Below are 25,515 nucleotides of genomic sequence, written 5' to 3'. Positions count from 1 at the left end.
TCTTTTTATTGGGCTCATGCCACAAAATGCTGACAAGTCATGGAGATGCACAGTGCATGGTTTTTTTCAAACAACAGGAGATATGCAAGCCCAACTATGGGGGATATGAGGTGCTACTAAACCTAGATTTTTCTGCCAATTTTACCATCATCTGTCCTATATGTGGGAGACATATGAAATGTCAGATATTCCGCTGTCCTGTCCTACAGGTCCAAATACAGACAGGCACAACAAATGTAATTAATTTCCAGTGCCCTGTCCGGGGCTAGGTGTGACAGTGGGACATGTGTCCTACTTGTTTCAGTAGACAGCTCTTCAGGAGTCACTGATACAATTCACTCTTTAGACCAGTGTTTTTCAAACTTAATGCCTTCTGGGAATTCTTTTTCCATTGATCTGTCTGCTGAGGAAGCCCTCAGTCATCTGCCATGAATTCCAGAGGGTTCTGGGGTATATTCAATTCAGCACACACCTAATTAATCTGTTTTCAGTTCATTGCTAACCTGTTTTTAGTTTATTCCCAATTTCATTTTATTTTTGGATGTTTTAAAAAGTTGTTTTTAACTATTATTTTAACTGATAATTTTATTGCTTTGTTCCCTTCATAAACCGCTTTGAGGTAGTTGTTTTTACAATCAAGCGGCGTGTGTGTGTGTGTGTGTGTGTGAAATAAATAAATAATATATAATTCGCTCAGGGCACGGGCAAGGCCCATTGGGCATCACCTGCTATGAGCAGTGCATCCTCAAACGAAATTTCCAACAACATCTAGGAACCCAAGGTTGAAGAACACTGCTCTACTTGGACCAACAAAATCCAGGATGGCACTATTCTAACATGAGCAGATTTGATTCAGCAATATTGCTGCCCAGCCACCTGCAGATTCTACAGTTTGCCCACCCTGTGAATACAACTAATGTGCCATGGTACTCTCCTGCGGTACATCAGTGGCAAATTCAACCAGTGTTTCTTGTCCTTTAAAAATGCTGCTTCTAAATATTTTGTCCAAACTCACCTGCCGATAAAACTCTACTCTTCCCCCCGCACTAGTTTACACATTACTATCCATTATGTTTTTGAGCACATCATGCACAGTCTGTAAGAACACAATTAGTAGTTGATGATCGTCTAAATTATTGCCAGGTAAATGACGTGAGCTACAGGACAACCGCTAAAAACTACACAAACAAACAAACAAAGAAGTGGGATGTCTACAATAAAAGGTAGAAAGGGCTGGGAAATCAGATGCACTAAAAACCATCTAGGCACATTTCAACTGTGGAGAAAATAAATAAATAAATAAACATATATAGAAGCAAAACAAGGAGTCACAGACAGTGTCGTCACCTTGAATCATACTGGGGGAGTGGAGAGGAATAGCTGCAAAATAATTTAGAAAGCAAATTGGAAAAAAATTAATGTGAGATAATTAGAAGCCAGCAACAGAAAATGTCGATCATAAGCAAAGGCAAAATAATAACAAAAGCAAAGCTTTTCAGTTTGATCAGAGCAGGGAAAACGTGCATGTTCTGTAATATAAAATATGCATTTAATTGCATTTTAAATATTTGCCAAAGAGGGCCAACACCACTTAGTATGTATAAAAGCAAGTATTCTAATTAGTAATTGTGCCGGCAAAGGTAATGCACACCTTTTAAGAAAACAGGATGGCGGACGCAGCACCATTAGGATGCACGACTGAGTAACAATATGTAGGCTGCAATGGGGATAACTCGTCACCACTTGATTGGCTACAGCAAACAGAGTCTGGTGTGACAGTGAGCAGGATCCTTTCATTGAGCAGCCTCATTGCTGGCCAGTGTCACCTTCCCAGCCTGATTAGCAGGAACACCTTGACGGGAGCTGCATAACTAGCAGTCCCACCATGGTATGAATGGATAATGTGGCTCCATCAACCAACCTGAAGCGTAGCAGCCATAACAGTCCCGCCTCCCCTCTTCACAATTTGGGGCTAAGCTCTTCTGGTGACACCTCAACACACCTTAAGGGGATCACACACTGGGACAGCAACATATCCACCTCTGCTAATGCTTGCTTGGGTCCGGCTCAATTCCTCATGCAGCTCCAATTGTTAGTTGTGACAAATGTCAAAAGAATGGAGCACAAGGAAAGTTGCTGGGGGGAAGGCAAAAACCCTGCAATGTAATGCAGAGCTGAACTGGGGTGCCTAGGTAAAATCCCTTCCCAGCCACACAGCAAACGGATGCCCAGATTTGAGGGAGGGCAGGGTGGAAAGTCAGTGATAGTATTGTTGAAGCCACAAGCCAAGCCTCCAATTTATGCCCTGGGAGCAGACCACAGAGAGAAAGTTCGCTTTCTGGCCCAATCCCTGGCCCCTCCCCCTGGGAGCAAGTTGGTGCTGCTGATTGGCTCCTGCAGCAGAGCACTGCGCTCATGCTGCTTCCAACATACTATCAGTGCTGGCTCCATGCCCGACAGAACAGACTCGGTCTCTCTCCGCCTACCACAAACTGGGGATGTAGACAAGCAGGGACCTGGGACTTATGTTAGCAGGCATGGGGGAAAGCCACTGTTGTGCCAGAATACGGCAGCCGGTTTTCAGTTAATCAATAAAGCTGGTCTTGATCATGTGTCAGAAGCTCAACGTCACATTTCCCAAATATTGTGGATATTAGAATGTAATGTAATAAAGGACAATTTTAGACCTAACCTTTCTAATTCTTCTATCATTACTAGAGCAGTTAGGTCTACTTTAAAAAACTAAAATAGTAAAAAATAATAATTTCAAGAGTACATATTACATGCCGGAAAGCTGAATGTTTCACGGCATTGGCCTTTTAGTACTAACACTTGTGTATTGCTACTTTACTTTTCTGTAGGTTGTGAATATCTGGGGCAGAGGTGGAATTAAGCAAAATGGCCCAAGCAGAGTGCCCATGACACATTTTTGTGAACTGGGTAAATTCAGCATGCAACAAGGAAATGGAATGGCATCTCCTAGTGGAAAGCTCACATGGGGATCTTGTGACCAACTGCTATCTCCCAGCCTACCCTCTCCTGTATGGATGTTGGGAGGATAGAAGGGTAGGTTTTTTCTTAGCTCCTTAAAGGGAGACCAAGATAGTAATGTAAATCATAATAATGATGATGGAATGGATTAAGTTTGGTGCTTTTGTTTTTGCTATTTATTTTGCGGTTTTGATTTTGAGGCTTTCTCAGTTAATTTGTTTTTGTGACTGTGTGGAACGCAGATCAGCTACTGACTGATTGACTGTGTGCCTGTGGAAATGGATAAAAGGCCCCCATCCTAACAGTGACTATCATCAGTGCAGGTAAGAATATTTTTTTAAAAAAATTTATCATCATTTTATAGTACAGTACATTGATTATTGCTTTCATTTTATGGATCAATGGTCTCGTTAGATAGCAAAATTCATGTTAAAATTGCTGGTTTAGGGGTTGTTTTTAAAAGCCTGGAACAGATTAATCCATTTTGCATTACTTTCTATGGGTAAGCATGCCTTGGTTTTAGAATGCTTTGGTTGTGGAACATACTTCCGTAACAGATAAAGTTTGAGAACCCAGGTACCACTGTGTGTGTGTGTTTCCTGCACTTGGAGCAAGGCATTCTGGGTAGGGTGATTGTGAAAGGGCCTGCAATGGCAGCCAAATTTGCTATAGTGGCCTGTGATGTGTCTAGGTAACACAGTAGCTTCAATTTGCAGCAAGGAGATGGGTAATTAAGACCTGTTAACAGTTTATCAAAGTTAGAAATTATGACATTATATATAAAGTCTTCCATTGTGAAGGAACAGCAATACCACTTTCATGAATTTGCTTATTGCCACATCTCCCCCAATTCCCAATTCCTGTAATTTCCCAGGATCTACATTTTTGAGAATTTGGTGGTGTTTCAACGAATCTGCATGTTTCCTAGTTAACCTTTAAAGCTTCAAGTAGAAGGAGTCAACACCTCTTTGAAGCATCTCCCTCACTTGCAAGGGTAACATGAGCTGCAGTCATTCAAATGCAATTGCATGCTATCTATTTTAATAGGCTACAGGGTGTGTCAGCTAAGAATATGAATGTCACCCACAATACTGTGATCATATTTTGAATGTATTTTCTGTTGGGGACGCTCTCCACCTCCACAAACTTAAATAAAACAGAAGTGTGTTGAGGTTTCGTAGACCAATATATTTTATTCTATTGGAATACACTGATTTAAAGTTTGTCACCTGGGCTAAAACGGAATGCTGATAATAAAAACAAAGGAAAGTTCACAATGAATTATGTACAGTGGTACCTTGGGTTAAGTACTTAATTCGTTCCTGAGGTCCGTACTTAACCTGAAACTGTTCTTAACCTGAAGCACCACTTTAGCTAATGGGGCCTCCTGCTGCTGCTGCGCCGCCGCTGCACGATTTATCTTCTCATCCTGAAGCAAAGTTCTCAACCCAAGGTAATATTTCTGGGTTAGCAGAGTCTGTAACCTGAAGCGTCTGTAACCTGAAGCGTATGTAACCTGAGGTACCACTGTACAATTGCTCACTTTGAGTGATTTCCCTCCCCCTTTCCATCTGTAGTATTATAAAACACAAATATGCTGTATTTGTATTTTTATCATTTTTTAAATAAAGGAAATATCCTTTGTGGGCATTTCAAAACTGATCCTTACATTATTTACACCCTACCACTGATGGGCTCCATGAGTTCATACTGTTCGCTTATTCTTATTTGTGCACTATAGACATGAATTCTAGAGAAAAACAAATGCTAATATAGTACAGAACTTAAGACTTAAACATTGCTGTGTAAGCCGCTAAAACAATGACTTGTGCCTCTCTGCTCTCTGTTTTTTGGTTTTTGTTATATGTTCATTTTTATGTAATGTTTGTTGTTTATTATTATAACAACTACATTCTTCAATGTTTCTGAATGGAAGGGGAAATGAGACACACTGAAATTATACTAACTCAATCTAAACATTTAAAAATAACCTTTTTAAAAGACAGAGAGAGGTTTATTAACATTTGTTAAATTTATTCATGGTTTTGATGTAATGAACTTTGCAACATTCTGGGCAATTCAAAACAAGTTAATTCTGATTTTAAAAGGCTTGACTGAAATCTAGATAACTCGAACATTAACTGGGCACAGTATTTCTCTGGATTGCACCCACTGTCATTCATTACAAGCATTTATTTGCCCTGGTATTAAATGCACCTTGCTTTTCATATGTAAATGTGCCACACATATGGTTTGACCAACTGAAAATAGATTAGATGGAATCTGACAAAATAGTAAGGGCTAAGTTCTACTCTGTTTTCTTAAAGAGAACCGCTCCACAGCCTCCAAATAAATTAGAAATAACCAGCATACATTGGGTGGGACCCAAAGATGCACTGGGACTTTTCCCAAACCCCTTTCCCACAGCAAACCCTGCAGAAGAGAACTGCAGTTAAACAAGCCAAAACAGAAATGTTAAAAGAAATGTTTTTATATTTCCGGAGTGGCAAAGTAGGTAACACTATTTTTCCTATTAATTTATCCATGGTATTATAGAGTTTTTCTGCCCAAGTGCAACCATGTAACTTTAAAACATAGCATGCATTGGTGTGGTTGGTTGTTGTTCCGATGATGCTTACACTCGAGTCCCTGGCTTTGTGGAAAACAGAAATGGAAGTTTCACCGGGGCTATTTCCCGTCTACCCCCCAACTATTGCTTCGTTTCATACATAATGACATCAGAGAAATCCTTCAGGTAACTCACCCAGAATGGATGGGGCTGGAGACAAGATTGACATTGTCCAAGGTGTCTGCGGCCCAGCTATAGTGCCTGAGCGAATCAGAGTCAAATTCTCTTGGAAACGTCAGATGCTTCAAAGAGATGAAAGAGAAGAAATATTAACTCAGCAGAGAGAACAAAGTCAAGTATTTCCTGTGGTATATCACAACTGAGAAATAAAATCGACCTTTTATTAGCACTTACAACACCCACAATCATTCTCTCTCTCTCTCTCTCTCACCCACACACACCAATCACTTTAATTACTTTACAAACCTTGTTTATGTAGGACATAGCAGCCTAGCTCATGGTAGTGCCCATTTTGTTTATTTATTACAGTTATATCCTGCCTTGGTCTATCACCTTATTTTATTCTAGGTCACTTTCGGGGTTGACTGGAGATTTGAACCTGCATCTCCCCAGTCCTAGATTGACACTCTTGACCACTATGCAACAAAATGAGCTCAGAGGGAACAGTGATTTGAAAGAACGATGTAAACAAGTATGTTATCCATGGCATCTCAATGGGGATCCCAGTAACAATCTCTGCACTAAACACAGAATACATATTGACAACTCTAGACAAACTGGGTATATTCAATATTGTGGCTGTGGATTCAGGCCCCACCTGCGTCCCATTGAAATGGTACATGCACTTGATAAAGTGTGATCCGATTCTCGTCCCTCAAAACCAGGGGTGGAATGGAGGAGATTGTGTGCACACCACCAGGGCTATATATTTTGCCCATGGAATATTTATACCTTTCTGTTCCTTAAAGTGGCTTACTTATATCTCGTGCAGGGAAGGGCTTTGGTAATAGGGCGTCTTGAGCGAGGACAAATTTGGGGCCCCCAATAAATCATTTTTTATTCATTATTATTTTGCGCCACCTCAGCTCAGCATCCTGTGCAGGAGAACCTAAACGCAGTGCTGATCTATGGCTTCCAAGCAGCCTACTGTCCAGGCAGCTTCACCAGTAAAACTGCATCATGTACCTTGAGACAGTGCTTGGATCACTCCCTCTATGCATGTATTTCCTATTTTACATATGTCAAATGTTGAGGGATGGGCAGACAAGCAACTAGAATTCTACTGCCCTGCACCAGACTTGATCCAGACTGGCGAAGGGGCAGGTGGGCCTGCAGAGCAATAACAGAAATGGCTTTGAGCAGTCACCATAAAACAAGCAAGCAAGACAAAAGAGCAATTTTAAAAGGGCAATTTAAATGAGCTGTTTTTTCCTTCTTTGTGTCATATTGCATGCCATCTAGAATCTATGAGCTCTTCCTGTTTGCAGAGCATTCATCTAGTCCCCCCCCCCCAAAAAAAAAATTTGCACAGAGGTCATACGATGTTGCTTTTTATTGAGCATTGGTAACAGAGGTTATATGATATCACCTGGCACCACCATTATCTCAGACTTTCCAGCAAGTTTTCCTTTCATTTCCCCAACCCCAGAAGTTCCATTTTGGAGAAGGGATGGGGAAGCTGACTTGTCATACCAGAGTGCCAAATCCACTTTAACTGCATACTCTAAAATTGCTGGCAAACAATTAAATGATACCCAAAGAATAGTGACAGTCTGGAGACAGTGTAGCTTTCAGAAGGGACAGAGTTACAGAGACAACTACATATTGTTTCCATATATTCTAATGTTAAACCACCTCAAGCCTCACATAACCTCAATGTCTGTTAGTACTCAAAAGCAGACAAACCAGCTCAAGAATCCTGAGAAACAAAGTGTCAGGGTAGCCAAAAAATAACAGTAGCCTCTTCTGGCAGTAGCATAATACCCCATTCCAAACTGCAGCGAAAATTAAAAATAAATTGTTTTCTGACTATATTTAAAGCATGAATAAAGATAGCCACTGTAGCCTGACTTACATGAAACCTTCTTGCGTCTATTATTAACCAGCCTCCCAGCTCACAGACTGCTTCAAAAATAATTTTCAGGTTCCCATGTCAGGAATAATTTATCAGTTCCATCTCTATGTGCTATGCATGGGGATGAGCAACCAAGGTGATGAGGCCAGTGGCAGATTAGGAAAGTGCTCTCTCCCTTCCTTTGCAAAAATGAATTTTCAAGATAAAAAAACCAATGCGCCAAATATTCCTGCTTTTTAGCGTTTCACTTTTAAATAACTATTCTGTTTATCTGAAAAGAATAACAACAACCCACCTTTCAGCCCACACCAAAGGAATCTTCTAATCTTAACAATAAAATGCAATGCAATAAAATAATCAAAAGTGATAACAGAAAGCTAAAGCCACTCAAAGGCAGGGGAACTGAAATTCAACCCAGACTAATGGCTTGGCAAAATAAAAATGTTTTTATAGCTCACCAAAAGCCATTAAAAAAGCTGTAATATATTTCTAAGGAATATATTTTATGAAAACAGTTTCTTCAGTCATATGCCGAAGATGGACCCCAAACTAATTTTAGTACTGTATTCTTACATTGTTGTAGGAAGAGCCATAGCTCAGTGTCAGAGTTTGCACACAGAAAGTCCCAGGTTCAGTCCCTGACATCTAGAGGCAGGACTGGGAAATCCTGTCTGAAATGCCTGCCAGTGCCAGGGTTTGGCAAACATTGGTCTCCAGCTGTTTTTGGACTACACTTCCCATCATCCCCGACTACTGGTCCTGATGGCTAGGGATGATGGGAGTTGTAGTCCAAAAACAGCTGGAGATCAATCTTTGGGAAACCCTGGTATCAATGCTGAGCTTGATGGGCCAATGGTCTGAGTGGAGGGCAGCTTTGTGTGTTCCTATCTAGGGCAGTTCATATGCCACATATCTTCCTATAGCACAGGGAGTGTAGTTCTATTGAATTCTAGCTTGCCCATGTGCCCTCAGTGTGTGTGTGTGTTTATCTAAAACTAAAACTAAAAAAGCACAGTGGGCGTCTGAGTCCAATTAAAGTGGATTTGAAAAATGAAAAAATGACCTTTCAGTAACTGGGTGAAATCTCTTATTAAATACCTCATTAACAATTGTGTGTTCATGCAGCAGTTTAGGTAAGAAGTGTTATGTATTCAGTACAGTGGTACCTCTGGTTACGTACTTAATTCGTTCCAGAGGTCCGTTCTTAACCTGAAACTGTTCTTAGCCTGAAGCACCACTTTAGCTAATGGGGCCTCCCACTGCTGCCGTGCCACTGCCACACGATTTCTGTTCCCATCCTGAAGCAAAGTTCTTAACCCGAGGTACTATTTCTGGGTTAGTGGAGCCTGTAACCTGAAGCATATGTAACCTGAAGCGTATGTAACCCAAGGTTCTACTGTATTTTCTATTTCAAAAAATGAATAAATACTGGAGGTTTTTAGCTGAAGGAAGGAAGCTTTGAGAAATCAACACGGAGGATTATTACAGACCATTCCTGTATACCTTTAGCCCCTATACTGTAAACTAGAGCTTTCCGAACTGCGTGTCACACGACACGTTAGTGTGTAAGCTGCAGTGTGAAGTTGTGTCGTGTGAAAGCTCGCTGGGCTCCTCCCGGGGCTGGAAAGGGGTTAGTTTAACCTCTGGTTTGCTCGTAAAACTGAATGGTGGTGTCGTAAAATGATGCATGTCTTAAAAGTGTGCCACCAACATGAAAAGTTTGGAAAGCTCTGCCGTAAACAATCCTAAATGCATTTTCCTATTTCACATTAAACTGGAACCATTGCCAAATACATCTCTTCTTGTTGTTATTGCTGTTGTTTTAAACTAAGGCTTATTTGTGGTTGACCTGACCCCCATGTCAGCAGATTACAGGTAATATGATCCACTTCACAAGAGGGTTAAAATTAAGATTTGCCACTCCTGCCAAAATCAGGGAAGTCAGGAATAGCAATTCAAGCATACTGAAAGCCACTGTGGGCACACAAGCCTGCTAAGCACGACAGGAATACCAAAATATTGCTATCCAGGTCACTGCACAAGAATGCTACATTTAAACTTTTAATGAATGCCACTTCTCTTAAAGCCCTTTCATTAGGGAATTAAGGACTCTTTCATATTCCCTGTAGAAAACAGCAATCTGTAAAGACACACCCTATTCTACAGCATGAGAATTGGATATCCAGCTGCTATATATTCTGACTGTCTGGGTGAAACTTCTTTTAATCAAAAGAAATACGCTGGCATATTCATGCAGTTGTCAGTAGAATATAGCCTGAAAAGGAATGAACACTCCAAAAATGTTTCATCTGCAGCCTCTCAAAACTAAGCAGCATGCATAGGTGTTTTGTTTTTTTAAATAAAAAGACCAAACTCTGCTAACAATTTAATAGTGGGAGACAATAAGGAAGGAGAGAGAAGCAAAAAGAAGCCTGGAGGTCGTAAAATTTGCAGCAGAACAGTAAATGGTAGGTTTATAAAAGGAAGTAAATTGGACTTTGGGTAGGAGGCCGAAATAGTTTTCCTAAACCCCACTGTTAAGAGTGTTTCCAATCATTACCATCAGAGGAAGAGGAGCCCCACCCCAGACCTAACACATGCGGAGACCAAGAGGACAGGTACAATTCCCAGAGATCACCATCTTAGAAGATGTGCCACCGGGGGAGTCTGCAAAATTGGGTGACCTATTCTGCCTGTTCACCCTCCCCTCCCATGCCGAACCTCTCACCAATCACCCCCTTGAGACACCAGCAGCAAAAACAGTCATGAATCCAAACTAAAGCCCAGACTGTAAAATGCCTACCCAACAGCATGTGGTGTTCTATCACTGCACCCTACTCAGAAGAAGGAACCATGAACTGTTATGTGCTCCAGATCCCAGCCACTGCGGCAGCAACATCCTTCTCAGTTCCTAATTTGGTGTGACTCTCGAGGTGGGAAGCAACCTGCATCTTTGACATACTTCCCCCCACGCACAGACTGGACTGCTCTCTGGTCTTTTCAGTAATGCTTGGCACTAGGGGCTGGACAAAGGCAACTACATAATCCCAGCCAATTGGAGATCATCTGGCGATGTGGTGACATCACAATGCTAGTTAGACAATCAGGTTTTGGCAACATGCAGGTGTCACTACTACAGACTCATCTCAGACAGAGACAGTTGTTGCCGTCTATCCTAAGTTTTTGTCTCTTGTAACAAGAAAAATGTTCCAAGAAAACCAGTTTAAGAAGAACACATAACATCAGTGGTATATCTTGAAGAAGATAATTACCTGGATGGCCATTGCAAAGCAATTTAACACAAATAAGAAGCCTTGTCTATTATTGGACATGCCTTTTTCCCAAAGAGAAATTGGCTATTCAATGTAAAATAATCTTATTGTATTGCATGCAAAATCCAGATACTGCCCTACTCTGATAGGTCAAACACATTTACCAATATGTCAGTCATCCTTGCTTTGTGGTCTTTTGTGATATAAAGCAAAAGCTAACTCCAACATCCTTTAAAAATACTAACTTAGCAGAGAAAGAAAACACTGTTATTTATTGAAATTTTCCCAAGCTGGCAAACAACTGCAATTATATGTAGCTTGAATAACCAATCTCGAATTTATTGCAGCCACACTGATTTTGCCCTGTAGATTTCAGCAGTATAAAAGTAGCGTTCAAACACTGTTTCTCAAGTTAAATTTGTCTCTAACCCTACCATATTCAATTATACCCAATATATGGTTTACAGATTTTGAAAAGAAACCATCTTCTTTTGCCTTGCCAATAAACCACATACTCTGTATTAATTCAGAAAAGCTCTTCACATTAATTCTACATTCTTTTCTACTGTTCTGAAACACAGGGCAATAATATCAGTATTGATAGAGAAAGTACCATTACCAGGGCTGTAAATTCCAATGGATTACTTGGTATGATTGACCGATTGATGCTTGATTCTATTATTAAAATTTCAACTTTGATTGACCGAAATAATTGATAAATAAAAAACTTTCAGAACCCCACTACTGTAACATAAATAATGTATGTTCTAGCAGGAGAGGCTAAGCTGCATGGTAAAACATTTATTTATTTCTATAAAATGCTCCAAACCACAGAATCAATAAAAAAACCTCACCGGATCCTTTGAGGGCACCAAGAGTTCTTCGATCATCATGCTGTCCCGGGCAAAAGAACTTCTGTTCAAAGTGTAGGACCTATCCGAACTGAAGGAGCGGAGGCTGGTTGTATTTACAATTTACCACAGAGTATGAAGATGACAATGAGATGAACAAAAGAAAAATTAATGCATGCAACTTCCAGGGAACAAGTGAAAGATAATAAAACAGAATATGATTGATGAAACAGAATTTTAAAGTATGCTAGGAATTGTACCACAATTTTTAAGAGGTTTTCCTCTAATGTGTTGGATCCAAAATTTCCACCCACTACTTTTGTCATAATAAAGGAATATTGGTATCCAACCCATTGGCTGCAATTCTGAACACAATTACCTGAAAGTAAGCCCCACTGAACACAATTGAATTTTCTTATTAGTAGACAGACAAGGGATTGCACTGATTCACTTAAAATCAGGATAACATATAGTTGGATTTTAGATAAATGTAGTAAAAATATATTCAGGAAATGTGGAGTGCAATCCAAAGCATGTTTACTCAAAGTGTGACTGAGTTCAATGTGACTCCCTAGTAAGTGTGATTAGCATGAACAGAGACTTTCTAAAATGCTGCTGGTTTCTATGAGGGATTTATGGTTGTATGGCCTAGGACCTCTGACTTTTCTAGCTAGCCCAGTTTCACACAAATGCATATTTATTATTTCCCTCCCCTCTGTTAATTAAGAGACCTCATTATCAAAGGGTAGATAAATCCAGTGTACTGATTGCACTAGTGTGCTGCTGCCACTGTTGTCAGCGACTTTTGCTAAAATTTACATCTGGAGTAGAAGGCTCATCTTATCCCTAAATTGGCCTCCTTTAAAGTGTATTACAGCTTAGAACAAAACCAATCCATCTCAGGAACTGACAGCCCCTAGCCTGAAGGGGCTCCTTTGCTTTTGATCACCATGCACCTGGGATATCTCTGGAACCTGTGATTTCTACCACTGCAAGGATGCAGTAATAAGAAAAGCTGGGCTTGTTAAATCTCCCTCCAGCAAGGAGCTATATTACAGGCACAGAAACTTCTTATAGCTGCAGAGATCAGTCTGTACTGATTCTCCACAAAAATGACAGCATTTTCCAATGGTGCACAAATTACGGTGATCTAGAAAAAGGAAATCAACACTCTATATGAATGGTTATTATTTGAGAGGTGGGCATTCTGCGCAGTTCATTTTGTGGCAGAGAAGAAAGCTCATCCTAGCCCCACAGTTTGCTTGCGGCTGCCTCTTCTGGCTGACTCACTGTAAGTTAGGTTGGCCATAAAAACATTACACAAAAAGCACAGAAGAAATGCACTGGATTTAGCACTGGTCTCTCATGCTTCATTACAAACGATCTAAATGGCTTTAGTCAAGGCATCATTCTCTCAGCCTTGGGTGTCCCCATCAGCAGTATTGAGATAATGGTACTGGATTAATTTACAAGGCTGTTCTGAGTATTACTAAAATAAAGTACGGGAAGAACTTTGAACACTTGAAATCTGCTAAATGAATACTGATCTAGATCATTTCCTGCCTTCGTTCCTTCTCTGGGAGTTTAGAGGAAAACAATTTGAATATACTGAGACCCAGGAAAATGTTGAGTCTATGTGTCACACACATTAACCCTGGAAGCTACATGGAGCATATGTTAGAAAACATGCCAGCATTCAGACATGCTTACTATTGCAACTGAAAAGGAAGAAAAATGTCAAAGAAAATAATTGCATCCAGCAAAACAAAAATGCTTTTAAACTAGGGGTTTTTTTAAACAACAGTATATACCTTTAACAACTTACGACATGCACTTTGCACTTCTTAATAATTTCCCCCCAAGATTCCACCCCAGTATATATTGCATTTAGAACGTTTCTCCCGGTGCTCAGCTCCACCAACTTCCACCTGGGCCCTGGGTCTTTAAAAACATTCAACTTTCCCTCCCCCATCATCTTTTCTCCCCCTTCAAAACATGTATTCAATGAAATCAGGTCATATATTACGTTGGCAGTAACCAAAATAGTATGATCTAACATGAGACACAACAGAAAAAGTCACATCACATCACAATGCTGAATAAAAATAAATAAATGATGAATGGCAAAAGCTGAGAAATGTCACAAGGGTGCCATGCTTTCTTACCTGACCTTAGGACTATTTTTTAAGAAATGTACAGGGAGGGGAGGGGGAAACAAGGAGAGATAGAAAGCAAAGAATCAGACAGTGGAAAAAGCACAATGCCATGGCTGGATGACTTAAGACATTCAATGTGGTTCGTTCTGTTATGTTACACTCAGAAATCTACGCAGGTGTTTGGCTATAGTTAAAGGGTTGTAGTGGCTTTCAAACTGTATTCATCTAGGGGATCCCAGGTCCCCTCCAGTTCTTTTCCTTATTAAGAAGATCAGCAATGGCTGAGACGCTTTGGTGGAACAGGTTCCCCTCCCCAACGCTCCTCCTTATACTATTGGGAGATGCTGTAGGTCAGCATTAGAGCACAAGCTTTGCATGCAAGAAGTCACAAGGTTGAAACTTCGGCATCTTAAGTTAAAAAGCAACAGCTGGCAATAAGAAAGAGCTCTTCATGAGATGCTAGCAAGCCACTGCCTGCCAGTGCAGAAAGATGGGCTAGGTGGACAAATTGCACATCTTGGTATGTTCCTTTGCAGTGCACAGTGGCAACAGGGGTGGTTGGTTGGTTTGCTTGTTTTTATTCCAGGATAGACACTTCTTCATGTGGGGTGGCAGGTATGCAAGGAAGCGTGCATTCTAGAACATGATCTGGAATCATCTGCGATGTACAGAGGTTCTGTGGCAGATTAAGTCGATGTGGAAAGTTCCCTAAAAAGTAGTGAATTTCAATGCCATTGTTTGATATGGAATGTTTTGTTTTTGTTTTTTAAAAATTCCAATCCTTAACACACTTAAGCACATCTAACCTAGTAAAGTCAATCTGGGGTCTGGAGTTCATAGATGCGTTTGAATATCAGTTCGCTTCATCTGAGTGTAACACACATGTAATATATTGCAGATGTAAACATGAGCTACATAGTGAGAAATAATGGTACTGTTAAATCAGAAGTATGCGACTTTTTAAGGTTTTATCGAGGAGTCAAAGATGAGCAAAGTACACTCAGGATTTCCGATCTCTTGGAAACAGTTACTATGATGTGCTAACATCCCATTAATATCTGACGGATATGTGGGTCTGCGGAGCTGTCACTGATTCACTAGGTACTACTTAGTAGATTACTACTAAGAGTATTTGTTAAAACCACAGAATACAGTTCACAGAATAAGTACACACGTAAGTAGCTTAATCAACTGAATTCTATGTTATTTGGGCAACTAAACACAGATGACTAAAATTCAACATAGTACTGTTTAACAGCTATTCTTCACATATAATTCAAAAAGAAGTTGATTAAATGACCAAAGAGGTTTTACAGGCAAAGCAAGAGATTACAGTGCAAAATTAGGGTGCATGCTGCTTCTGTACTCAATGCAGTCACAACAATCAAGACTGAAAGATGCAAACATCCAAGTTTTACCTTGTGGGAGGTGCCACTCCCTGTTAGACAATGGAAGAACTTTTTACAACAGATCATTAAGCTATAGGAAAAAGTCCTCAGGGCTCAGGCTTGTGAGGTTTAATTATTAGCTTCAAAATAATTCAACTGTCAGTAAACAGGCTGCTAATCCACAACCATGAAAATAATCTCTTCAGTTGCTTGTGGAGCCTTGTTTGTTTTAGACGCTAGGCAAGCCAGATATCTGAACCAGAAATTCCCAATAATATGAATGACTGAACGTCTCGAAGTGCAAAGATAGCAATCACTCATGTAAAAAACTGTGACCTATTTTACTCCCTTGCAAGAAAACTGCTTGTTCCTTTGGTAACAAAACACTGCAAAGGATTTAAGACAGCAATTAGCAATGCAAACAATTGCAAACAGATTTAAACTTTTTTATTATTATTCTCCATCTGCACCTTTTGGGAAAGTGAAGCAATTGGATTAGCCAAACAACCATCTTTCATTTTTTTCTGGCATGAATCTATGTCATTTTCATTCTTGAAAGAAAATTAGTGTCAGTAAGTATTATAATCAAATTATTGAACAAAAGCCTCCCCCCCCCCCCCTTCTTGGCTACATGTTCGTTGTGGACTAAATGGTCTGGCTCATAGATAGAGGCTTCCAGCTGTTTCCAAAGGAACACTTCTGACATATCTAGAGCATGAGCAGATACCAGACGAAGAAGAAAACATGAAGAATTAATCTGCTTTCAACTATTGCCATAACAAAGCCATCACAGAGGGCAGAGAGAAGCATGAAACCAAATAGCAGATGCATGTTTGAATGACAGAGTAATCAGGCAGCCAAATTATGGAACTCTGCTTCATTTCTCCAGTGATAAAATGCACTGCATGGGTGTATATATTATATTGAACATGTGAAGAACATGCTGAATACCTGGCAGATCGGGCTCCTAGGCTGAAGCCCATGTATCCTTCTGCAGGCAGAGAATCATCTCCCAGTTCTTTTAGATCCTGCGGCCCAAGATACTTGTCCGTGTCTCCTGTCATTGCATCTTCACCTGCCAGCACAAAAGCAGGCTGAAATCAGAAGCTACACACAGCCAAAGGAAATGCCTGCTGTCCTTCAGTAAGGTTGCTAGAAAGTGAACTCAGTGCATCCCCTGTATTATAAATGCCAACTATATGTTATCTGCACAACTTAAAAAAAAAAAAAGGGAGAGCAAGAAAAACCCTTTAAGATGTTAATATATATATAAGCACAAAGAATGACATTTATCCCTGTAAATCCAGTAGTTTAGCAGGTTATATCAGGTGTGATGCTAGTCCAATCACTCTAACAGCCTCAGACAGACAGAAGTAACTTGAATGGAAGGCATTCCTTAGCATGTTAACACCCTGTGCTCAAAAAAACGGATTTCGTGGGAGGACTGAGGTGACAACCCCACCCCTCTGAAATGGCCCGCTGGCTCATCCCATTACTAAAGATTCCGCTCCCTCTATATTACTCTTTCACCTTTCTAAGTTGGCATCTGAGGCAAAACAAACAAGAAGTCCCTCAAAGGGCTGGATTCAGCCTAATGGCATCCAGTTGCTGAGCCCTAATCTATAGCCTTTTTGAACGAAACTTCTCATATATCCGTCCCCTACCCACCTACAAAGACCCACAAAAAGCTGCACATTTCACCCTTTTGGTTCAAAAACATTCATTTGCTACTCACATTGATTCTTTTATTAGCTTTATAGCTGAATTATGTGTGGGTGGGGTGGGGTGGGGTGGTGGTCTTCATTACTGTAAAGATAAGGGCGGGGCAGATTCTGGCCCAGGTCTGCTGCTACAACTTGACTATTCTGACAATTGGCCATTTATCTGTTGTCAGCAGCTTGCAAAGCCCTGACTAAGACAGAAATATTGCCCGCCCAGTAAACACACAATCTGTATTAGACAGATGGGAATGTAATGGGAAAGAAGCCAAAGACCAAACCTGTGGCTATTCAAATGCTCCCACTTTGCTGTCCCAGTTCCTGAATTTGACCCATCAACTAAATTTCAGAGAATTCCAGTTTAATGTCATTCAGTATTATTCTTTATTTAAAAGGGTATATGTCGCTTAACACATGCCTGCTGTGCTCCCATTAGCACTATATCATGGGGGTTGTGGTCTCTAGACTGTATAAAGACCACAGTACAGTGCAGCCCATCTTTAACCATGGCTAAGGGAGCAAGGTGTGAGACCACCTGCTTATTCCTCCTGCCCTCCCCCCCCCCCCGGCTCAAATCCCCCTTCTCACAAGCTTTAAAGCATATCAGCATTGTCTATAAGCATAACTAAGGGTAACCAGAGTTCTCCATTAACCAGGGTTCTGAAACCAGATTCAGATCCTGGTTGTGGTCAGTACCAACATAACTCTTAACCATGGCTAAGGCCTGTGTGTGGAGGAGAGTTCATGCGCCTTCTCACCAGCCCACTCCTATGTGTAACCATGTTTAAGAGATTAATGCTACTGCACCCTAGTCTTACTTGGTGTATGAAAATCCTTCTTGCAAAAACAGCAGGAATGATTTAAAAACATTGGGAGAATTGGCACATGTTTCAGAACGGCCAACAGAATTTTCAGTTCAGGATTAGGAACTATAATATTCAACTTGAATTTAACCTGTCAAGGCTTAATGGTTTTAAGAAAGACTTCATATTTTAAAATAGTGGGGGAGAGGGATCCATGTATAAATGAAAATATAACAAGCAACAAAAGCATCACATGACTACAAACACATCTCTTATTAAGGATGAATTAAGAGAACACCTTTCCCAGTAAGATAAATTTCAAATGATCTCCATGCCACAGAATTTCTGGGAAGGAGATGATCTTGCAACATGCAGAGCCAAAATCACTTTCCTTCCAGCTGTGAGGGTCCAATTTTGCAATAACTGCTTTGCTGTGCTAACCACAGAATGTGGCTGAGAAACCTGTGGCCCTCCAGATGTTGCTGAAACCCATCAATCCTAGCCAGCCTAGCCAATGGTCAGGGACGATGGGACCTGTAGCCCAACAACAGCTGGAGGGTCATAGTGCCTACAAAGAGATAAGGAATACATGGGCGTTTCCTGCTCCCAAGAAGGGGGTGCTGTCTATGTGGTGCTGTTACACTCTGTTCTCCATGCATTCAAACTACATCAGAAGGAATTCTACTCACACACCAATGTATACCAGGTTCCTCCTCACATGAAGAAGCTGTGCATGGTGTTTCAGAAGACAAGTATAACTCTTTCTAGTGAAATCTGAACGTGCAGACTTTAGGCGATGGAGCAGTGATGTGCACCAGCAGGATTTGCCCAGTCAGACCCACAGCTCCCTCCACAACTTCCTTCAACAGGTGCAGGGGATGTGTGTATGAACTCTACTAGTTCCCTCTTCCAGTGCAATGTCCCCAGTCTATTAAACATTCATATAAAGAAGCCAGTGGCAATGCAGAGAGCAGAGTGTGATGTTTCTGTGTGTTTGCCAAAGAGATGGCTGGTGATGGATTGGGAGGCTTAGAAGGCAATATAAGCTTAGATGTGGGCCTGAGTGTGTTTTTAAAAGTTTGAGGGGGAAACCTAATAGACAGTGTCTGGAAAATATGAAAACATTATATGTTAATATTCCACAGTTCTTCCTTGTAAATTGAGTCCTCTAGGTTTAGATGTAACCATTTCATATCCCACATGTGTTTTATCATGGGTATAGGGGCATAGTAATCCCTTCAATAGTTTAACTCAAAAAATGAAAATATAAAACCTGTATAATACTTGAATCAATAATAAAACACGTGCTGCATTAACACAAGCTTAGATAAGAGCCACTTTGACAACTCTGTACTCCTATAAGTAAAGCATCAGTAGTATTTAACAGCAACTCCCCTTGCTGTTTTGATAAAACTTTTATCACAATACTGCAGGTAACAAAAGCTGGCCCTTGAATTCAAAAGTAAAGCAGTGCAGCAATGGGAGGGTTAAGGAACAGCACTGCACTCCCATCAACTTCACCTTCACCCCATTATGTCACTGTCAGACCTACATTCCAATAGTGGGAAATATATTATAAAACTGCCCCTTGAGGTTTTCGGGTTCCCTTTCCAACTCCCTTTTCAATTTATGGTACAACAGCTCAATTCTAAATGCAAAAAATTATCCCTTGTCCTCCCTTTGGATAAATATTTGTATTTCCTAAAAGTTGCACAACTGAAAATAAGCATTTCACAGAGCATTCCTGAAGCAGTATCTGCACCCCCCCCAATGATTATGCAGAGTTTAGGTTAACTATTCCCTTGGCCTGGGGGGGGGGGGTAATGTTAAAAAGCAAACCACAAACGAGGCCCCACTTTAAAGCCACAAATCAGTTCTAAAAATACTCCCTTCAAGCTCTCTGCTGCCTCGCAATTGACCAAATAACAGATCGACTTTCTCCCTGCAACCTGGCAACAGAGCAATTATTTTAAGAAACAGTTTTGTAAAAGCTTAGAAGTCTTGTCAAGGTATTTTCACAAGAGTACACAAAATCGGGGTGGGGGGAAATGAACACCGCAGTAAATACTAAGGTAGAAAAGTCTTACTGTTTTGGAAAGCCATTTTCACCCGCCTGGTCTATAAAACTTTTTTTTCCTGCCTGCCTCTTGATGTTTCCAAGAATTCCTATTAGTCCTATTAGTCCTTAAGCAGCGATTTATAGTTAATCTCCAAACCAGTATAAGAGCCTAATCTCTGTGGGTCATATTCACTTTCCACACACCAGCTGGGCTCTTCTTAACATCTTGATCTCTTCCAGCGCCTGCATTTTACGAAATGTGCGCCTTTGTCCTCTCGAACCTCGCAAAAAAAACACACACAAAAAACAAAAGCCACCCGAATTTTCTTCCAAATGTGCAACGAAACAAAAGTTTAAAGACGCAGGAATTGACAGCTGCTGTTGGAGGTAAAGATCTCCTCAAAAAGAAACATACACCACGCAATCTACGGTGTCTTCTGATAGGATTGAAAACTCCTCTGGCAAGCCTAGTCTAACAAGATGACTGAATGGTGACATACAGACAAGCGCTTGAGTTATTTGTATGTAAATAAGCGCACAGCTTGGGTGTCAGGTTCTCTCCCCCTCTCCCTGTAATTTGATACTAACCGGTCTTGGTTAAACATGCAGGCACTGGGGCAGCCAGAAATCAGGCAAAAGCACATTATGTGGAAGGGTGCTTTGCTAAAACTGTGTTAGTAAATAACTTTGCTGTTAGACAGGGGCGAGAGAGGAAAGCAGCTTAAGGAAGAGGAGGTGGAAGCGGATCTGAGCTTCAGGCTCGGAGGAAACGAACCCAGCAGCATTTCTTCCCAGCTGTCTTCAGGTAGGGAGAAAGGAAAGGGCTGCTTTTGTCTCCCGAAACCAGGAGTCCGGTGACTCTCCAACTTCAGCAACAAAGACGACTGTGTGTTTACACCCCGATTGCCAAGGGAGGTTGTAAGAGAGGCAACACACCCCACACACCCCCAGCTCTGCGCGCGCACAAGAGTTGCGTTTCTGGCCAGACAGGAGGCCGGTTACTAGGGCTGGTCCTCGTCAATCATTAACACCGGCACCTTTCCCATTTCACGCAGCAATAAAAAGGGAGAGAACACCAATCTGTCAGCGGGACGGAAGCCTCCGGAAGGAATGCCGTGGTGGCATGGCAGGTTCAGCCAGGGGATTGCATAGTGCACCTCGCTAACAAAACGCGATACTTAAATTCTTTCCCCATGAAGTGTACACGACACATCTGGGACGTCTGGAATCTAGATGGGATGCTGAAAGAAGTTCATTTGAAAATGCTATTGATTTTGGGCAACTCAGTAGTGGCATCCTTGCAACTGGGTTTAAGACACAGGCTTTGTATGTGCTAGTGCTTTTCGAAATGTTGGGATTTATTTATTTTTTAAAAAAATATGGATTACTAGCCCACTTCATTCTACAAGGTAAAGGTAAAGGGACCCCTGACCATTAGGTCCAGTTGCAGGCGACTCTGGGGTTGCGGCGCTCATCTCGCTTTATTGGCTGAGGGAGCCGGCGTACAGCTTCCGAGTCATGTGGCCAGCATGACTAAGCTGCTTCTGGCAAACCGGAGCGGTACCTATTTATCTACTTGCACTTTGACGTGCTTTTGAACTGCTAGGTTGGCAGGAGCAGGGACCGAGCAACGGGAGCTCACCCCGTCGCGGGGATTCGAACCGCCGACCTTCTGATCGGCAAGTCCTAGGCTCTGTGGCTTAACCCACAGTGCCAATTGCAATTTACACACACACACAGTACTTTATCTCAAATGTATAGATGTAAATTAAAGTTTGACCAATCAGAATTGCTTTTAAACACTTGTGGGGGCAGCGACGAAGGAGGGAGAGGGAGGGAGGGAGAGAGAGAGATGCAAGCTGAAAGGAAAGTGTAAAGTCTCTAGAGAACTCCATAGTTCTATTTTAGTATACAGGTACAGCTCATCTTATGCTGATTTTACATATGTGATCTCAGCTTTATGTGGATCACAGTAAATTTTAAAAAAATTAATAGGGGCAGGAGAGCAGGCGAAAAAGCCCAAGAAGGGCCATCTGAGATCTTGCACAACCTTTCCAGAGCTCGGAAAGCAAGGTGAGGAGGAGTTTAAAAAGCTCTTTCCACAGCAGAAAAACACTGTGAGGAAAGAGCTTTTAAAGTCCCCCCCCCCTTGCTTCCCAGACTCTGAGAAGGTCATGGGAGTCTTGCAGAGGCCTCATGTGAACTTTCCAGAGCCTGGTAAGCTAAATGGGGGGCTTAAAAAGCTCTCTGCCTTGTGTGAGGGGCAACACCTGCACAGCACCAGTTTCATTGAGGTAGGGATAGTCACGCAGAGCTGTCCTGGGGGGTCGTTCTGGCTTCGCGCAATTTTGCTTATATGTGCAACAGCAAAGGACATAACACCCACCCACCCTGTGCAAGATGAGATCTACCTGTATCATAAACAACACACTGTGCTAATAAAAATGCACAAATTCGTGTCATTCAAGTGGCCAACAGTGAGAACTGAAGAGATCTGCAAGATTTGAACCTGGATTGCAATACATCTTATTGGCTCTTCAAACCTCATGAAGCTCAGCCAATGAGCTCAAGAGAGATGTGCTGGAACTGGTTGCTATCTCTTAGCTGACCTACTTCACTGGATTTTTGTGAGGAGGGGGGAAAGGGAGGGGTCTAGCTTGCCCTAAATGGTCTCAGCCTTGTATACCTGGAGTGCCTCCAACCCCCTTGTTCAGCCGGGAAGAAATGAGCACAGAAATGAGGTTAAAGAATCTGTAGAAAGCAAAGCCAATATTAGCAATTACATTGGGCTGTTTTCAAAGCATGGGAGCTCAGTCCTCCCTGAACACATCTCCCCACGGGCTCACCATGGGCACAGCCAGGATTTTGGGTTGGGGGGGCAGGTCTTTTGTTGGGGAAGGCAGAACCTCAGTTTGTGTGTATTTTTATTGATTTTTATTGAGTTAGGAGGGACAACTGCCCCTCCCTGCCCCCCTTGGTTGTGCCCATGCAGCTCACTGCTCCACACAGAAGAATAATGAGAAATGAACAAGATGCTGCTCTCTGCTTCTGTGCTTCTGTGTGGGTGCAGCAGGAATTATGTGTTCTAATCCCTTTTCTCCTCTTCTGCAAGTACTTGTGGAACAGAACTGGAGGAGCCAAGGAAGGGAAGAAAACACAATTAGGGCAATGCTCATTTGTGTGCCCCCCACCCCACCTGGAAACTCAAAATTATGCTGCCCAGATCAGAGTTAAAAATAAAAAGGGAAGAATTGGGCTGTGATCCCACAGGTCTCCTTCACATGCTCCTCTCTCCACACTTTCAGTGGGTGTGCTGAGGTTTCTCCAATGCAAGGCACAGAAGCTGCATTTTCATGGTGGAGGTTTGCACATTTCCTCCCTCTGCATGAGACTCAAAAGTGAGGAAGGACAGAGAAAAAACACAAATCAGCCACTGCGTGGTATTCAAGTAATTCAGGGGAGATCCAATGAAATTAATGAATATGACCGAGTTAGGCTCATTAATTTCAACAGATCTAGTCTGAAATTATTCAAATACTTTGAATAATGACACCTTGACAAGTTGCAACCTAAAATTAAGTACACACCTGTATACTTGTGCACACCCATTGTGTTTCTTGCTTCAACCTACTGGACAGTTAACAAATGTGGGACATTTTGGGCTATGAAAAGCTTTGCTAAATACTGTTGCAATACTTGGCAAAAAAATGAAAGAAAAAAGAACCTGTTCAAGATCCAAGGCTTATTTAAAACAAAGGTCTTTTCTTAACATGGTTGGATCTGAATGCAGAAAGGAAGGATGATTGAGTGGAATTAAACAAGTAAACAAACCAGTCTGCTTAAGGGATTAATCTGTAAATTGTTTCCTGTTTCCTAAATGTGAAGAAGTTTCACCTCCTGTTTGCAGTTCAGCTGTTAGTATGAACCTGATGAAGTGTTAATGCTTCGGGAAGGAGATGGGATATCTCCTAATATTTACCACAGGGGCTTTTCTGTTTTGGTAGTGTGTGAGCATGTTGTTTGTGCTGCACTAGCAGTGGGTTGCATCCAATGAAATAGTCGTATTAGCACAAGTGCTCCTGCTTGCTCCTCCCTTTTTTTATTCCCCAACCCCAAACGTGCTCCAGAGGATTAGGGGAACACCCCTTCCCCAACAGATCTGGGGTGCATGTAGCGGGAAGAGAGGGAAGGGAAATTCCACTGCACAAGCGGAAGTCATTGTGCTACTGGGGAGACTTGGTTGGCTACAACCCAGAATGACTATGTCTTCTGAACGCCAACACACACACTACCAAAACCGAAGGAATTACATGAACTCCTGAGCGTGGATGTCATTTCACATTTCATCTGTGGAAGAAGTGGGGGACAAGGTTCCTGGTGGACATCCACAGCTACTAAACAATGAAAGCTATGCCCTACCTCCACTGCCAGACTCAAAGTAGTATGCCTCTGAATACCAGTTGCTAGGAATCACAGTTGCTAGGAATTGTGTCCTGCTTGTGTGCTTCCCACAGGCGCCTGGCTTGTCGCTGCGATAACATGAGGGACTAGATGGGCCATTGACCTGATTCAGCAAACTCTTCTTGTGTTCTCAAGATTCTAATAATAATAAACCTTTATTGTTACTACACCACCTGTGTGCAGTGAAATTAAACTCCCCCCCCCTACACTCAGTCTTGTTTGCGCTCTGTGTGCTTGTCGGAAGTCAATTACACCACTATTTTTCCCCCATTCAACAGCCCAACAGCCCACAGATAAAAACTGTTATTTAACCTGTTGGTGTGGCTGACTATACTTCTGTATCTCCTGCCCAAAGGTAGGAGACTAAAGAAGTTCTGGCCAGGATGTGAGTCGTCCCTAAGAATTTTCCTCGCTCTCCTGAGGCAGCGGTCTCCCGCGATGTCATCTATCTTGGATATATTCAGATCACATTGTCTAGAAGCTGTGTATTTTTGAGTGCATTCGTTGTAGCTGCTTTATTTGTATATCTCATAATCAACACTGGGTGAAACACGCAGCCACACATTTTTTCAAGCAAAGGAATCTGTGCCTATGGATGCTATGTGAACTCACTGCATGAGCCTATTTAGTTCTTTATCACAACTATCACTGAGCATGTAGAACTGAAGAATTGGTCTGAGATGAATAGGGAGAAACATATATGATATGACCACCTAATGGTGTCCATTGTCTAGGTGGTTTACAATGTATACGAGTACACAAAGCTTGTTGAAAGGCAGGTATAGTGGTACCTTGGTTTACGAACTTAATCCGTTCTGGAAGTCCGTTCTTATACCAAAGCGTTCTTAAACTAAGGCGTGCTTTCCCATAGCAACAGGGGACTCAATTTACAAATAGAACACACTCAACAGGAAGTGAAACATGTTCTTATTCCAAGGCAAAGTTCACAAACCAAAATACCTACTTCCGGGTTTGCAGCGTTCTTAATCCAAGTTGTTCATAAACTAAGCTGTTCTTAAACCAAGGTACCACTGTACTGATAAAGGAGTATTGGGATAGGACATGGGACAAGTAAGGGAATGGGGAAGATGGCTCAGGAAAAACTGCAGATCAGGAAACAGCAATGTACACATCCATTCCTTAGCAGGACCT

General features: G+C 41.6%; 2 protein-coding genes across 55 annotated transcripts in view; one reads left to right on the top strand and one right to left on the bottom strand.

The window, feature by feature from the left end:
- ANK3 (ankyrin 3) overlaps window positions 1-25,515 on the bottom strand; it is a 376,227-nt gene that overhangs the window by 49,428 nt on the left and 301,284 nt on the right. For 32 of the 50 annotated variants that reach the window (XM_083439844.1, XM_083439877.1, XM_083439840.1 and 29 more), the window contains 4 exons: window positions 16,274-16,397; window positions 11,782-11,884; window positions 5,756-5,862; window positions 1,348-1,380 (listed from right to left, as the gene is read on the bottom strand). In XM_083439844.1, coding sequence (XP_083295970.1) covers window positions 1,348-1,380; window positions 5,756-5,862; window positions 11,782-11,884; window positions 16,274-16,397 — 367 coding nt within the window. Of the gene's footprint in view, window positions 1-1,347; window positions 1,381-5,755; window positions 5,863-11,781; window positions 11,885-16,273; window positions 16,398-19,930; window positions 20,425-25,515 lie in introns of those variants that run through there. The other 18 variants (XM_083439835.1, XM_083439848.1, XM_083439872.1 and 15 more) reach the window with 3 other exon arrangements.
- Window positions 1-25,515, top strand: part of LOC310677310 (uncharacterized protein) — a 120,693-nt gene that overhangs the window by 59,427 nt on the left and 35,751 nt on the right. For 3 of the 5 annotated variants that reach the window (XR_014511039.1, XR_014511040.1, XR_014511041.1), the window contains 2 exons: window positions 2,862-3,066; window positions 3,866-4,279. The exons of the other annotated variants lie outside the window; for them this stretch is intronic. The gene's annotated coding sequence lies outside the window, so the exon portion shown is untranslated. Of the gene's footprint in view, window positions 1-2,861; window positions 3,067-3,865; window positions 4,280-25,515 lie in introns of those variants that run through there. 5 annotated transcript variants of the gene reach the window in all.

The sequence above is a fragment of the Podarcis tiliguerta genome, assembly GCF_965153285.1.
Source record: "Podarcis tiliguerta genome assembly, chromosome: 5".
Lineage (NCBI taxonomy): Eukaryota > Metazoa > Chordata > Lepidosauria > Squamata > Lacertidae > Podarcis > Podarcis tiliguerta.
Note: the sequence above shows the minus strand (reverse complement) of the source record. Positions and strands in the feature narration are given on the sequence as shown.